At 39.0% G+C, this 13577-nt stretch overlaps 1 protein-coding gene across 1 annotated transcript in view; it reads right to left on the bottom strand.

Annotated features, from left to right (window-relative positions):
* Positions 1–21: 21 nt before the first annotated feature.
* Positions 22–13577, bottom strand: part of LOC124393515 — a 40039-nt gene continuing 26483 nt past the window's right edge. The window contains exons 6-10 of the mRNA XM_046861408.1: positions 13275–13348; positions 11263–11320; positions 11000–11032; positions 9567–9780; positions 22–8641 (exon numbers count right to left, since the gene is read on the bottom strand). Of these exons, the coding sequence (XP_046717364.1) occupies positions 22–8641; positions 9567–9780; positions 11000–11032; positions 11263–11320; positions 13275–13348 (8999 nt within the window). The remainder of the gene's footprint in view (positions 8642–9566; positions 9781–10999; positions 11033–11262; positions 11321–13274; positions 13349–13577) is intronic.

The raw sequence follows: 13577 nt of genomic DNA, 5'->3' as shown, positions 1-13577 counted from the left end.
CATAAATAGTTTGGGAGAGATTTATGATGCTACTAGCCTTTTTGCACTCATAAGTTCCTTGCATTCCTGATGGAATCCAGAAGATAGAGCTGCAGAGGATGGGAGCTTGATCTGAGATTCCTGCTCTTTAGGGGAAGGACAATCTAGCCCAAGGGAGGACATACTAATTTGTGAGTCATCTAGAAAATGCTGGTCCTCATACTCGGATCTGTCTACATCTATTATAGTTCTGTGTATCATTTCATTCTCAATTTGATTGATATTTTCGTCCATTTCCTTTGAAATCAAAAGGCTAACGTCTGGTGAACATGTGTTGTATGGAAAACCTTGTGACTCAGGCTGAGCTGTAACCACACCAGAAGTCTGCTTTTTCATAGGTACCGGTGCTTCCTTTTGCCAAAAACCTATTTTTGCACCAAACTGTAGTGCTGGGTCATGAGTCGATGCTCTTGGCTTCTCTTCTGAAAACAAACTTGCTGAGAATGATTTCAGTCCAGACAACAGTCCACCATTATCTGATTGAGGCTTTGAAGGAAGACCTTCACTAGCTGCTGAAGGACCATAAGACTTCCTGGAATTTCCAGCATCTGTTATAAAGCTAAGCTTCGGTGGCAATAAACCAGCTATACCAAACATGGACTGGGATGGTTCGGACACAGAAGGTTCTTGAACTGGTCCTGACTTGCCGGTCAATGTATCTTCAAAATCACTAAAAATGACTGGTTTCCTTGTTACCATGTCACATTCAATGACCGTATCATTACAAAGTATAATAACTTCAGGGTTCAAACTTGCAGGTGCTGAGTTTTTAGTTGTATCAGACTTGATGACTTGGTGCAGTGGTTGCTCAGTTAAAATGGAGTCTGTTTTAATTACATTCTCAATCAACTTTACATGTCCTGAAGGGGGTGTTACTACATCAGTAGGTACTCCTTGATCTTGAACAGTAAATTCAGGTGATGGAGAAGAATTAAAATTTGGTGATGCTTCTGCTGGATTGACCGTTTGATGAGATTTAAACTTACCAAGGAGGTCACTTTTTAGAGAATCGGTTGCTAAGCCAAAGATTTTGGTTGTCTGTTGTGACTCTGACCCTTTAGTAGATGTTGACTTATAAAATGAAGCTTGCGCTGAAGAGAAAAGACTGCTTGATGTTTTTGAGGGTCCGGTGGTACCTGAGAACATTTTAGACATGAACCCAGAGACTATATCAGCTGATGTGTAAAAAACAGACTTCTCAACATCAGAAAGTTTTTGTTGTCCTTCTTTATCTGCAATTACACATTCTGGTGTAGCAAAATCTTCTGTTTTATGCTGTGGGCAAACCTCATTTTTCTCAGGCCATGAGTGAGTATTGCTAACTAATTCTCCAGATAAAGCAGCAGACTCCATATTGTCTTGGCTTGCTGCTGTAGGTTTTCCCTCTATAGTTTCTTTCTCCATTGCAGTAGTAAAATAACAATTATGTTGTTGTGATGATGCTGATTGTGGGTGCAGCATTATTGTTTCATAACCCTCAAGCTTTTTTGTACTTTCACCTGAAACAGTGTTAGCTGATCGTGAACCAGAAAGTTCAGAACTTATAACCACAGATTTTTCAAACTCAAGGTTATTTTCTTCACTGAATAACACATCATTTGAGGTACCTCCCTGAGAACAAATTGAGGAACCAACAAACTGTCCGTCAGCTTGCAGTTGCTTGGATGTTACTTCTGTCTGACTGGTTAGTATTGAACTAGGGCCACCAAACCTGGCAAGCAGCCCTCTTCCTGACTGTTTAGGAGTAATGCCACCAGTAAAAATGCCTCCCAGTAATGATGTTGAAGATGAGAGCTCTTGTGGACTTGTCCCACCAAACATAGATAGCAAACTTTTTCCAGGTGGTACTTTTGATGCTGAAGGTCCACAATCCTCTACATCTAAACTGGAATTTGATCTCGGGCCAGAAAACACAGAAAGCAGATTCTTGCCAGAAATGTCATTTTGTCCTTTGGTACCTGGAAAAATTCCACCAAGTACAGATCCAGCTTGGGGGGCTGAATTTTGGGAACCTGACCCACTGAACATTGACAATAAACCAGATGCTGCATTCTGAGCAGTAACCCCAGGTCCTGAACACATGGGAGGGTTTGGTAAACTACTAGCTGATTCTGTATGTACGGAATTCGTGTCAACTAATGAAGTAATATCCTCCGGAACAGTGGACGAATCTTCCGCAGAAGCACAAGTCTGTATATCTGGTGCTTCATAGGCTTGATAATGACCTTCACTAAGCTTTGACAGCAAACCTGTACCTGGACTTTCATCTAAGCGAGAAATAGAAGTTGGTTGAGTTTTGGTGCTGAAAATGGACAGTTCATCATCAGGTAATGAAACAATACAGTCTGGTTGTGGTGATGTGGGAACACTAAATACTGATGGTATATATTTTACAGAAGACCTGGTAGATTGCTCATTTTGCAAGGAACTCGTTCCAGGGGATTGGTCAAAATCTATTTGTGGGGCAGTGCTAGCATTTTGCTCATGGTGCGGTTTTCCAAATGTCGAGAATACTTCATTTGGTGCGCCTTTATTGGCGCTTGATAAAAATCCAATCTGAACGGGTGTTGCTTGAGGTGTATTCTGTTGTGGACTATAAACACCAAGCAATGAGAGTAGACGCGTTCTAGGTGGCTCTTTTTGAGGAATTGCTTGTTGATGTTGTGGTTTTTGTACACCGCTAATTATATCCTTTTCCTGTAGCTGTTTAGGGGGCACTTGATCTGGAATTTCAGCATCATTTATTGGACCAGCTGTTGGTTGAGGGGTGGATAAAGGTTGTGAGGTAGATGCACCGAGCCTAGAAAAAAAGCTTTTAACCGGACGCTCATTAAAGTTTGAAAGGCCACCTAATATTCCACCAAGAATAGATCCTGATTCTGGCGAAGCAGTCTTTGGAGGATCTTGAGGTGCAAGTCCATGAGATGATTGCTGACTGGTAGATCTAGTTGGTGATGAATTTTGAGGTGGATTTGAACCACTAAACAAAGTAAAAGCCTTAATACCTATCGTTTCTTTTGGGGCCTGATTTGATGATGTGCAAGTTTGTTGAGTACTAGTGGCATCAGGGCCAGAAAATGAATCTATGCTTGATGTTTTTTTATAAGGTGCTTTTTCAGTCATTTGATCGACTTGACATTGAAAAGTTGATTCTCTTTGAGGAGGTACCTTTTGGGGGCTAAAATCAGTAAACATTGACAGTAGCCCTCTCCCTGCAGGTTCTTCCTTTTTGGTGCGCCCAGGAAATACAATAGAAAAGCCAAACAATCCACTTGCTGATTTCGTTAAAGGTTCTGATTTATTATAACAGGTTGGTGGTGTTGCTTGAGAAACCTCTGAAATCTGTGATGCAGTCTTAGGTATTTGCTCCTGAGGTATCTGTGATGCTTCGGAAATATCTGACTGACTACCCATGCTCAATATACTCGATCTCTGTGGTTTCCCAACTCCTTCAGATGTCGAAGTCCTATGATTAACATAGTCTGTTTCTTTAGCATCATTTCTTAAACCAAAAGATGGAGGTGCAGAAGGGATTTGTGAACAGGATTCCTTCAGTGGCAGCACCGAAGTAGAGTTTTCAAAGTTTAACAATTCTCCCACTCTCTGTACTCTTTTAAGGTCAAATGCATTTTCCTTAGTCTGCTTTGGTTCACCTTGAATAGATTTGACAGACGCTTGATTCAGTTCGTCTTTTCCGAGTGAATTCCTAAAAAAACTTCGAAAGCCTCCTTGATTTTGCTCAGGTTTTTCACAATTTTTTGGATCTGTTGAAAAAACGGGCATGTTGACAGGTATGTCTGTTGAGTTTTTAGAAACTTCACAAGAAGAAGATTGCTGAGACACAGTGCCTTGTCTAGCCAGCTTCGGTTTGTGAATTGACCCCTGAACATTTACAGATGCTTCTAGGACTTGAATCAATGCTGGATTTGGAGCATTTATGGCAGTTGTGAAGGTTTTTGAGCCAGTTACGCTTCTGTGTGAATCAGATTCTTGACTTTTTCCAACAAGAGAAGAAAAGACAGACGATAATTTCTTGATTGGTTTCTTGATCTGTTCCTCTCCAGGCTGAACTCTCTTTCGCCATTCTTCCTCTGAAGTGTCATCAACATGCTTTACTTGTAATCCAGAGGATGAACGACGTCTCTGACGAGGCTGGTAACACGTGTAAACGCCTGATGAGTGTGTTGTTGCGGTTGGGCAAGCAGAAATGGAGACTTTTCGAGAAAGCAGTTCTTTGTTTTTATGGTTTGATTCATGATTAGTAATAGTTCCATTAACTCTTAGATCTAGGACTTCCAGAAAAGAATCCTGGTTAGCAAAACCGTTTTGTGTCGGTTGCCTGGTGTCCATTTTAACCTTGTTTAATCGATACGAAGAAAAATCGATAGATTGTTGTCTTTGAGCAGGAATGGAGCTCTCAAACATCTGTGAGAACCTTTCCAAGTTTAGATTCATGATCTCATTACCCTTCCTATACACATCTGATAGGTCGAGGGGTGCGTTTAGAAGCCGAGCCTCACTCTGATCTTGTCCTGGGAACCAGAAGAGTTCATCCTCGTTGTACAGAGGAATTTTGAAACCACACACAATAACCATCTCATTGTTGAGCAAGGCACATGGATAGTTATCAGATAGCTGCTTGTTTTCCCACAACTCATCTTCAGGAGCACATGCATAAACATACTGACCAGAGCCATCTGTCAGCAAGGCATAGATATACTCGTGATCAGTGTAGACAAAGTATCCACAATCTCCATCATCTGCCGGCCACCACATACCTTGCTCTAGAAGTAAGAGCCATTGTTGGTACCATTCTGTATCTTCAAAATATGCATAGTCCTCAATATCTACAGTTGTTGCAGAAGTATCATTCCAGGCATAAGGGCAACCAATGAAACCATTGCCTTCGGGATGTCCATTTGTTCCTGTAGAATAATTTTCTCTGTCAGCAGAGTAAGATAAATTTGTTGGATGTTGCTCGTAATAACCTTCAAGGTAAGCTACACTATTTAAACTGTGGCAGCTGTCCTCGTTGAATGACTGCAAACTACCAAAATTAGCATTGACTTTTTTGCTCAAATCTAAGGCGCCCCTTTTTTCGAAACAGGAGTCACAATTATTGATCAGGTCCAAACTGCTATAGATGCTCCACTTTTTTTGCACATTTAAATTGTTGGCTAGGTTTCTTTGATACTCTTCCTGCTCCAAGCCAATTTCATTCTTTTGAGATGCTTCTAGACTTGGTAAAATACTATATTCATATGGATCATAGCTCAATGACTGGTTATTCAGTTCTCCCAGAACAGAATTATGGCTCCAGTAGTGGTCATAGGTAGGTCCAAAACTATTAGATGAGTTATCGTGAAAAGAATGCTGCTTTGGGAAATTATATAAAAAGGGGAAGCTCTGTGCTAAATATGGTTGTGGTGACTGTAATTGACCTGCGAGGCCAACATGGGAAGACATGCCATATATTTTATTTACACCATTTGAGGAAGAATCGTGGAAATTTGCCGTCTGTGGCAAATGGCCTGTGCTATTTGAAATATAGGTCACATTCCTTTGTTGTGATCTTTCATAACTTGCCAAAGTCCTCAGGTCCAAATTATTGTCATCACTGTAGAGAGGTGCATTCTTTATGCCAGTGCTTTTACATCTGTTTTGGCTTCTGTTTGTTTCTTTGTCAAATTCAACATTGGCTCCTGAAAGACATTCATCTGAACACTTTTTTAAATTGTTTGAAATCAAGCTCTGGTCCATACATTGGACAGATTTCACCCTGGAATCAGAGGAATGTTGGTCTCTCACTACAGTCTGCTGTCCATATATTGGCACACTTTGAAAATAACTCTCTTGTTGTATGCTCTGTTGGTCTTGGTCACATGGATCCCATTTATTCTCTGAAATTTCATCAAAAGAATCAGTGAACTTGTTAGAAATTTCAGACAATATTCCAGACTGGGGATCTTTTTTTCCTGAAGCAGGGGAATGTTCAAAGGATTTTCCCTCTACAGAACTCGATCTTGTATTTTGAGGTTTAAACTGGGGTTCAGTTGACGCAATTTGAGCGGCAGATAAATGATCCTGAGGAGGTGGTGGAGGTTGCTGAGAGTCTGTAAGGTCTCTGTGTTGAGGTGGTTCTAAACCTAATAAAGAAGCTCCTGACGGAGGAGGTTTTTCTGCTTGCTTATGAGCACATGGCTGATTTTCTAGATGGGTTTGAGCAGGATTCTTCGTTTGACATGCTTCATTTCTGATTTGTATTTGGTTCGAGTCCGAACTTTTTGGCATGCCACCAAAAGAGGCAAAATACTTGAGACCAGAAAACAAACCTTCTTCATCAGAATGCAGATCAGTTTTGGAACCTGGCATGTCATCAGAAGATGATGATTTAAATAAGGTAGAAAATAAGCCTTTTCTTTTCTGCGATTCTGACTCAGAAGTATTTGGGTTTGACGTTTGTTGCATATTATACATTTGTTTGTTTACTGCCTTTGCTGGTTTTTGGTGTTCACTTGAACCAGTAGCTGGTCTAAAACTCTGGTTCACTAACATCTGGCCTTGTGGACTTGCAGGCTGCATCTTTTCATTTGGTTCATTCTTGAAAAGGCTTGAAAACCAACTAGTCTCTAAAGTCTGCTTGGACTGCATCTCAGCAATATACTGACCTGAGGATGTGGCTTTGTTGGAATTTGAGGGAAATCTAGTTGCAGAGGTACTTTTAGAAGGAGCAGTCTGATTAGATTTGGCTGCATGCTGTTGTGAAATTTGAAATTCACCAGTATCATCACCTGAGGCAAATTTTAAGAGTCCAGAAAACATTGCCCTTTCTTCTTTTGGGGGCTGCTGCGTGGGTACTTCATCTCCCATTTTGTTCTCAGGCAAAGATTTTGCCTCTCGGACATCATTTTCTATCCTGAATACAGGAAAAACCGTTTGAGTCTGGTGCTCAGGAGGCATACGAGGAACTGGAGAGATCAGAGAGCTAAATGATTTCTTTAAGGGCATAAAAAATCCTAAATCTGCAGTAGATTTTGGAGACTCATTGATGGTTCTAGTCTGATCTCCACTATGCCTGAAATCTTGCATATCATTTAATTGATCTACTGAATGTCCGTGATTCCTTCCAAGCTCATTCTTACTAAAATCTTCTGAAAAACTCTTGCTAGCCCCATAAGCACCTCCTACTGAGGAAAGATTTGGAGGGTTTGAGAGCGTCAGGGCTTCCTCTGTGAACTCAGACTTTACAGAGGAAGGTTGCTGGAATTTATTTACATTTTGATTTATGTGCTTATTGTTTTGTTGGGGAATTTTCATGGGTATTTTTTGAAGCATTTGATGTGGCTTTGCATCTGATGGTTGACTAGGCTTCAGGAACGTCCTCTCATCAGGTGGAGTTTCTTGAGCAGGAGAGACCACAGCAATCGGTGCCAGACTTGAAGACTTTGTCATTAACGAAAATAGCTTTGATAAACCAGAGCTACCTGCATCATCATCATATTCTTCCGAACTCTGAACATTATTTGAACTTGTTTGTTTTAAATTTGGTGCAATTCTGTCAGTTAAGGAGCTAATCAAGAAGTTCATAGCATTCTTCTTGCCTGAGCCCTGTTCAGACAATTTGTTCTCCTTGGCCTCTATAGAATTGACTTCTTTTAACTCCTTAGAAGTGATGCCTTGGTCATCTTCAAAAGATCCTGTCCTTACACTCCCCTGGGAGGACAGCCTCGATTCACTTGTTTCAGGCAGAAAACCATAATTACTTATCTCCTGCTCTTTTTCAGCCAGATATTCAGACACACTTTCCACTAAGCACTGAAGTTCATCAATTGGATCGACATATTCATCAACGGGTTCCTCCACAGGTGATAACATAACTTCTGGGGTACCTCCCCCAATTTTACCCTTTGTAGTCTTCCTATTATGATATCCCTGAGCTACGTCTCTGTAGTGTTTATAGTGCTGATGAATCTCTGAGCAGAATTCATCTAACTCCTCCTCAGATCCTTGCATCTCATCAGAGCCTTCAGAATCAGGCTCGATTCTCCTCCTAAGTCTTGTTTCTTCTATGTCTTGATATACAATGCAGTCCCGTGACGTGTTTTCCACGTTGTTTTTAGCCTGCATTCTAGTTTTGTAGAACAAGCCATTTTTGTATGGCATCAAGCAAGGCATCATCTTCTCATCATCTTCTTCCATTTCTGCTACTTGACGTAGTACAAGTTCTCCCCGTTTCTGACGGAGGAGAGCAAGATCAGGGTTGAAGAAGTCTTTAATGCATTCCGTATTTGTCTTTAGAAATCCAACTGGCTCTCCAGTCTTTTTTCTAAGTCTTCGGTCGATAGTGTTGTAACTCTCTGGATAGGCAGGATTCAGTGATGTCTTTTGGGGTTGCTCTCTAATCATGGAATTCTGACCAGACCTTTTGAAGGGAATGATCTTATTTGGATTGCCATCCTCTATATCCAAGTCGCAATCTTCTTCATCAAGGTAATCATTAAGAGAACCTTTGCTCCACATTTTATATTTGAGCTCCCAGTCCTCTACTCCCATACCAGAGTCTACAGGAATTATTCTAACCCTCCCTCTCTCATTTAGGGTTCTTATAGGAAGTAGCAGGTTGATAAAAAGGAGAATTTAAAAAAAGAAAAAGAGAAAATAGAAAAAAAAAATCAATATTAAAATCAAACAGAAACAAAAGAGAAAAAATGTAGCAAAATTGGAATTTGAAATTTCTGTAGTGCAAAACTTTTAATGTAAAAACAAAACAGATAAAAATGGAAATAATTAATAGAAATTATATACAGTGTGTGTGTGTGTGTATATATATATAATGTATATATGTATATATATATATATATATATATATATATATATATATATATATATATATATATATATATATATATATAAATAAAAAACACTGATTATGATAAAAGCAATACGATAGAAATGTAAAAATATTTTAAGGCAAACGTAGAGGCATATTTGCAGTATGGTACGACGGGACGTTGCCAGGATGTACGCGTCTCCCGCCTTACGCTCGCAAACGATCTACAGATTTCAGTTGTCTCTGTGATAGAATGCTTACTTTTTCACGGGTTTTTGGTGTTTCGAAGCCCAATTTGATCTTTTTTTTCCTCTCCTTTCTTTCGGCATCACCAGATACCGAAACAGAGCGTGTCCGGCTCCACTCTCCTTCCCAGGAACCGGCATTCGTTCACACAAATGACATTTAACTACCCCGTACTAATCACCATTCTTTAAGACTCCTGGGTAGGCTAGGCCATGTCTCGACTTATCATGGGGTTTACTATAAAATTCCATGTTTTTTACAGATATTACATTAAAGCTTTATGGAAATCCACCAAAACAAGAGACATTTGGGTCTAAAATTCTATTTTACTGCTTCAAAAAAATTTAAAATATCTAATTTAAATAGTGGCCATGTTAGACTTCAGTCCATCTATAAACTAGTGGATTAAACTGTGTCATGTCCAACTGTTGCAGAATTAGTGTATTTTTACCTGCTTGGATGATTGTCTCTGTAGTCCAGTTCAAAACTATGCACAGAGTCGGTGCAGGAGTCGGCGTGTTGCTGGAAACGTGGCCCCACCGGATACTGGTGTACTGAAGAGTTGGGCTGGGCTGTGGTGTGGTAGCGTGGGGGCAGACTGTTGCTTGTTTCGCTCCTGTAGTCACTGTCCCGGTCGTCCATTGCACTGTCCAGATCATCCAGTGCTGTGAAGGAGATATTACAGACTCAGAAAAAGGTTTTAATTCAAATCTAACAAAATGTTCACATTATAGCAGTGGAAGCTGGATTTTGTGAATGTTATAAATAGGGACTGCAACATCATGCTGTTTGCTTAAATTGTGACTTTAAACCATTTAAAACATGCTACATAAATAACAGTTGACACAAATAACACACACACACACACACACACACACACACACACACACACACACAGATGACAAACAATGAGCCTCATTACTCAAGCAGGTTATGAATGAAGAAATCCTTAATATTTATTTATGCAACACATTTATAAAATATACACAAAATAAAATAATAATACTACTACTAATAATAAATAAGTGTATTTATTTACACTAGAAGGATCTATAAAAAAAAGTGCACTCAAACACATAAAAATCCACAAGTAGACTCGATCTTACCAACGCAATGCTAATTATTTCCCAATAAATACATAGTGTTTTATTCCTCTTATACCACAGCAGTTTTTTATTGTAACAGATTGTATTTACTTTTTTTGAACAAAACAATACTTTTGTCCATACAGTGTGGCTTCAAGTTAGTTCCTGATATCATCCTGTTATCACTTATCTTATAGCAGCTATAAATATTCTTTCCACAGAGAAATTGCAAAGCATAAACCTCTGAAGTGGAGGAATATCTACTCACTTCAAATCCTTCTCACAAAACATTTCACCACAACAAAATGTCGCAAAATGACATACTTGTGAATTAACAACTTCTGACTGATCGGAACCAAGAATTCCAAAATGCTGTGGCATAATAATAATAAAATTAAAAATAAAAAAAATTGTATATTTTATATATTTTTTAAAGAATCTTAAGTAAATATTGTAAATATTTATAATAAAAAAAAAAAAATGTGTGTGGGTTTCTCTGGCGATCTCTTACTGATCATGATTAGGAATTGGGTAAAATCTGGGCAGCATATCATTTAGAAAACATGCACTTAAGCTGGGAAAGCAAAAAAAAAAAAAAACGAGGGACTGAAGGAACAAACCGAGGAGGCAACCAGCACTGAGACCTGCACTGAACAGTTTAATGTTCTCCTCGATTTCCTCCGATTCAACTCAAACCCTTCAAGCTGAGCGGTTGAGTACAGGGAGAACACTAAATGGTTCGGTGGGGAAAACATTAGGGAATAATCTGCAGCATTAGGACAAAGTGATCATTACATACTTTGGGATACTTCGGGCCATCCGAAATAGCTGCCTGGTAAATCAAACATCAGACACGTGAAAAGAGAAGAAACGATTCAAACATCACACTTAAAACGTTTAACCACAAATCATGCAGCAGGTGTAAGATTTCTTTCAACTTACACATCGACTTTTAAAATATCGCACAGGGACAAAAAAAACCCTCACTCCTGGTAAGAAAATTCTCAGATTGATAAATGACTAAATGGCGCCACTTAGCGTGTGGAATGTATTAATACTCACAACATTGAGAGGCAGCCAAGGGAAGAGGACGGCATACTACATCATCCTGCAGCGGAAACTGATAGGGAGGAGAAATAAAAGTCACATTTACATGCATTTATTAAAAAAAAATATATATATATATAATATATATATATATATATATATATATATATATATATATATATATATATATATATATATATGTAATTCCCATTTATCGTGGTGGTTACGTTCCAAAACAAAAACCATTATAAACAAATGGCACCTCAAAAATGCCATTTTAAGATATACACTACTCTATTAATTTCACTTCATTTTATAATTAATAATTATATTTTCATTAATATATTTCATTTTTTCCAACAAAAAAACTCCATAACACTTCCCTATAAGTTGTTTGGTCTATTGTGTTTTGTGAGAGACCTGGAAAATCAGCCAAACTAATAAGTTAGGTGAGGAATGAAATTCCATGATAAACCGGGGCACGAGATTCGAACCGCGGTAAAGGGGGAATTACTAAATCAAATCTCATGTATATATTTATATATCAGTATATATCAGAATCATGTATTTTTTGCAAAAAGGTCACATTTTTACACTGCAAAAAGTCACACAAAAATGGCAATCACAAGCAAAGCAAATCAAATCAAAGCAATCACAGTTTAATTTCATTTAGATTGATCATCACAATCGTTATTTATTCTACACATGCATCTCCTAAAATATTGCAGAGAACCGGAATTTTACACACACACACACACACACACACACACACACACACACACACACACACACACACACACACACATATATATATTAGGGCTGTCAATTAAATAAAATATTTTATCGCAGTTAATCACATGATTGTCACGAGTTAACTCACGATTAATAGATTAACACAATTATAATTTTTTTATAAAAATGACAGAAATGTGCGATGCAATTAACTTTCTTTCGGCTTCTCCCGTTAGGGGTCGCCACAGCTGATCCTCCGCATGTTTGATTTGGCACACGTTTTTACGCTGGATGCCCTTCCTAACGCAACCCTCCCCAATTTATCCGGGCTTGGGACACTGAGAGTGGCTGGGGTTGGTTCCCTGATCGGGGATCGAACCCGGGCCTCAGCGGTGAGAGCATTCTAACCACTAGACCACCAAGGAACCTAATGTGTGATGCATTAATCGGGCATTAAAAAAAAAAATAGTGCCGTTAAACACACACACACACACACACACACACACACACACACACACACACACACACACACACACACACACACACACACACACACACACACAGACAAACATAAAGAAGTCACTTCAACACACAGCACACCCACTCAAAACACCATGCTGAATGCTGAGACCATACCAGCGGTGGGTTTTCTCTAAAACTGATGGGTTAAAACAGAAAAAGAGGATAAACCACAAACCATTTACAAAATATTAAAACAAAGAAAACAATTTTCAATACTTTCTCCAACCACTGTAGTTCTCGATTTAGCTCCTCCATAAAAACCAGGAAATGGTTTGGGTCTTGGGATTATATCTTCATCCTGATGACCTGAGGAACCGGCCAATACCAATTCCTCTCATAGGGTGCCAAAACTATTTGTTGCAAGCAAATCGGTATTATTTGTGTTTTTGAAGTCATTATTTCCAGCCATATGTAGTTCTTCCTCAAACCATTACCACAAAGTTCTTAGTATGTGGCAGCACAAAGCCAGATCCATGAAGATATGCTTTACATGGGCTCGAGTGAAAGATCTGGAATGTCTTACTGTAGAGTGCATTGAACACCTTTGGGATTTGACTGCACATGGTATAAATTCACGGACAGAGGAACGACTATAGACTGTTAGGGACATGACGACATTCCAGAGCACCATCATGCAAGATGTGCAAAGATCTAACTTGGAGCTGAAAAGAAAATCTTGTCCAATCAGCAACTCTGTGCATGAACATGTGAAGAAAAAGCAGATTTGAATTCTAAACCACTTTGAACAGTAAACAGGAGCTGAGGGGCCTCACCTCATCGTGCATCCCCATGGCATTGATGCTCTCCAATTTACAGGACCAGTACCGAGCCTCGTCCTCTGGGATTTCTGTCAATTAAGGCAAAGAAATATCTGAGACCTGGGTGCTGGAGACAGTGTTAGATATAATAATAATAATAATAATAATAATAATAATAATAATAATAATAATAAGATGAACAGACAGACAGACAGACAGACAAACGATACGGTGCATCCATAAAGTATTCAAAGAGCTTCACTTCTTCCACATTGTGTTGTTACAGCTTTATTCCAAAATAGATGAAATTCATTATTT

The sequence above is a fragment of the Silurus meridionalis genome, chromosome 11, assembly GCF_014805685.1.
Source record: "Silurus meridionalis isolate SWU-2019-XX chromosome 11, ASM1480568v1, whole genome shotgun sequence".
Taxonomy (NCBI): Eukaryota; Metazoa; Chordata; class Actinopteri; order Siluriformes; family Siluridae; genus Silurus; species Silurus meridionalis.
The sequence above is the reverse complement of the archived record's forward strand: the minus strand, read 5'-3'. Positions and strand labels throughout refer to the sequence as shown.